A 2,611-nucleotide genomic window follows, 5' to 3' on the forward strand; every position below is an offset into this window, starting at 1 on the left:
CATACATATTCAATTTAACTAGGTTAGATACCCGTGTGATACACGGATTGGATAAATTATATTATAAAAAAGTCAATGAAACTAAAGATGCACTTAAAACATCTAATAAATTACAATGAAGACAAACAGAATTACATGACAAAGCTCTCATAAATCTCTAAAAACCTCTTTATATACAACGATCGTAGTCTTATTTGAAACTTGATCATCTTCATAAAAAATCAATACTTTAAAACATCAGGAGAGTACATATTTTCTTGAAGTGTGTCACGAACATTTTCATCTGGACATATACTATCAGAGCTAAGGTATTCTTTCTCTTCTCTTGGAAACAAGGGCAACAAACGATCGTTAACTTCCTCAACGACCTCATTTGTTGGTGCAAGTAAGGCTCCTACACTAAAGAAATCTGAATTTACATAGTCTCTAAGGATAGAAGGATATACAAAGTTTAATAATTGTGAAATAGGATTACTAGTATCCTTAATAAGACGATCGTCGGGAATATCAAAAGTCACGTCACCATCATTGTTTCTTGTATTTTAGATTTGTCACTTCTAACGGTTAACCTCATGTTTTTTGTTAGTTTAAGTAGTTTGCAAGTATTCCAAAGGTAGGATGAACACAAAGATGCATTAACAATGTCTTGCCTCGTGTCACCTTGAACAACAGGAAGACTTTGTCTAAAATCACCACCAAAAACGACAAATTTTCCACCAAATGGCCTTTCATTATTCATGTTACCATTTTGACCCAACATGTCTCTCAAGGCTCTATCAAAAGCTTCAAACGCATGTTTATGAGTCATAGGTTCCTCGTCCCATATAATTAACTTTGTTTTCTTTAATAAATGGGAAACAAGTATATTTTAGTGGTCACAAGTATATTTTAGTGGCGATAGATTATGTTTCAAAGTGGGTTGAAGCCCAAGCATTGGCTACGGATGATGCTAGAGTTGTTGTGAAGTTTTTAAAGAAGTTGTTTACTCGTTTCGGAACTCCACGGGCGATTATTAGTGATCGAGGTACTCATTTTTGTAATTCCGTCATGGAGAAAGCATTAGCTCGTTATGGAGTTACTCATCGCACCTCTACCGCCTACCATCCTCAAACGAATGGTCAAGTCGAGAATTATAATAGAGGGGTGAAGAGAATTTTGGAGAAGACGGTGGGAATAAGTCGGAAAGATTGGTCGGAGAAGTTGGATGACGCGTTATGGGCATTTAGAACCGCGTACAAGACACCGTTGGGTACTGCACCATATATGCTAGTTTACGGTAAAGCATGTCATATTCCCGTTGAGTTGGAGCATTGAGCGTTTTGGGCGTTGAAGACTGTAAATGTTGATCTTACTTAGGCCGCTAGAAAGAGGTATTTTCAAATTCATGAGTTAGAGGAACTTCGTGATGCGGAGTATTCTCGATCGTTGGATATTAAGGAAAAGACGAAAGTGGTGCACGATCGACATTTAAAGTTAGGTAAAGACTTCAAAAATGGTGATAAAGTATTGTTATTTAATTCTCGTTTGAAGTTATTTGCAGGTAAGTTGAGATCCAAGTGGACGGGACCGTATTTGGTGAAGGAAGTATTCCCGTATGGAGCGTTGGAGTTAGAGAATCTAGACAATGGAACTTCGTGGAAAGTGAACGGTCATCGTTTAAAGCATTATCTTGGAGGGCCGGAGGATTCAAACGAGGTGGAGGAAACTCCTCTCGATCCATCGAATTAAATCATCAATGGGTTCTTGAGTGAAAACTCAAGTGTAGAATTTGTATAATTTCTTTATTTTATTTTCAGTTCTTTGAGTCACTAACTTTAGTTTTTGTAGCTTGGTTGCGTCGTGGAGTCAATGCAAGGAATCATCACCATCATAACGAGAGGTTTTACGAGGATTCAAGGATGGCAGGTAAGTTTTGCATGTAAAAATAACATAAAATGGGCATAGGAAAGAGTTAGTAATTTTCTAAAATTTTTTCTAAGGCAAAAAGAGGCACCAAACGTTCAAAACTTTCTGTTAAAACACCCCGTCGCGCGCGCGACGGGGGTATTCTTTACCAGTCGCGTGACGCGGAGAAAAAAAACAACAAAAAAATAACCTACAGCATGCTGGCCGCGTAGCGCGGCGGAGACCAGCCAAGGGCCGCGCGGCGCGGCGCTCCAAAAACACATGTATCCGAATTTATTTATCTTTCACACCAATTTATGCCAAATTTTCATCTTTATCAAAACAATCCCTCTTTCCTCTTGAACCCTAGCCGCGACCTCTTCTTCCTCTACACCATATTCATCAATTTTTCACCATTAATCATCAAATTAAAGCTCAAAATCACCCTAATATTAACCTAATATCATAACCGACCATCAATTTTAACCAAAAACTCACCAAATCTCTCACTTGCACACACTTTAGTTCTTAACTTTTTGCAAGTTCTTCTGGGTTTAACACTTCTATAAGGTATGATTTCTTGTAATCTTTGTAATTTTTGTGTATTATAATGTTAGTTTAGTTTTAGTTTTAGTAACTTTGTTGTCAGGTTTTGTTCAAGTAAGTTGTTTAGGTTCGTTGTTGGGTGCGGTTTGGTAAGGTCTGGCAGTTTAGTTGAGTTTTTGGG

General features: G+C 37.6%; 1 protein-coding gene across 1 annotated transcript; it reads right to left on the reverse strand.

The window, feature by feature from the left end:
• Positions 1-221: 221 nt before the first annotated feature.
• On the reverse strand, positions 222-808 carry LOC143555455 (uncharacterized). Its single transcript, XM_077044998.1, has 2 exons — positions 651-808; positions 222-534 (listed from the first exon to the last, which is right to left on the reverse strand). Exons 1-2 carry the CDS (start codon positions 806-808, stop codon positions 222-224), a joined length of 471 nt encoding a protein of 156 aa, XP_076901113.1.
• Between the last annotated feature and the right edge of the window lie 1,803 nt (positions 809-2,611).

This window comes from Bidens hawaiensis, unplaced genomic scaffold (assembly GCF_021521415.1).
Source record: "Bidens hawaiensis isolate Kalapana, Puna unplaced genomic scaffold, B.hawaiensis_p1.1 tig00018132_1, whole genome shotgun sequence".
In the NCBI taxonomy this organism is placed as follows: Eukaryota; Viridiplantae; Streptophyta; class Magnoliopsida; order Asterales; family Asteraceae; genus Bidens; species Bidens hawaiensis.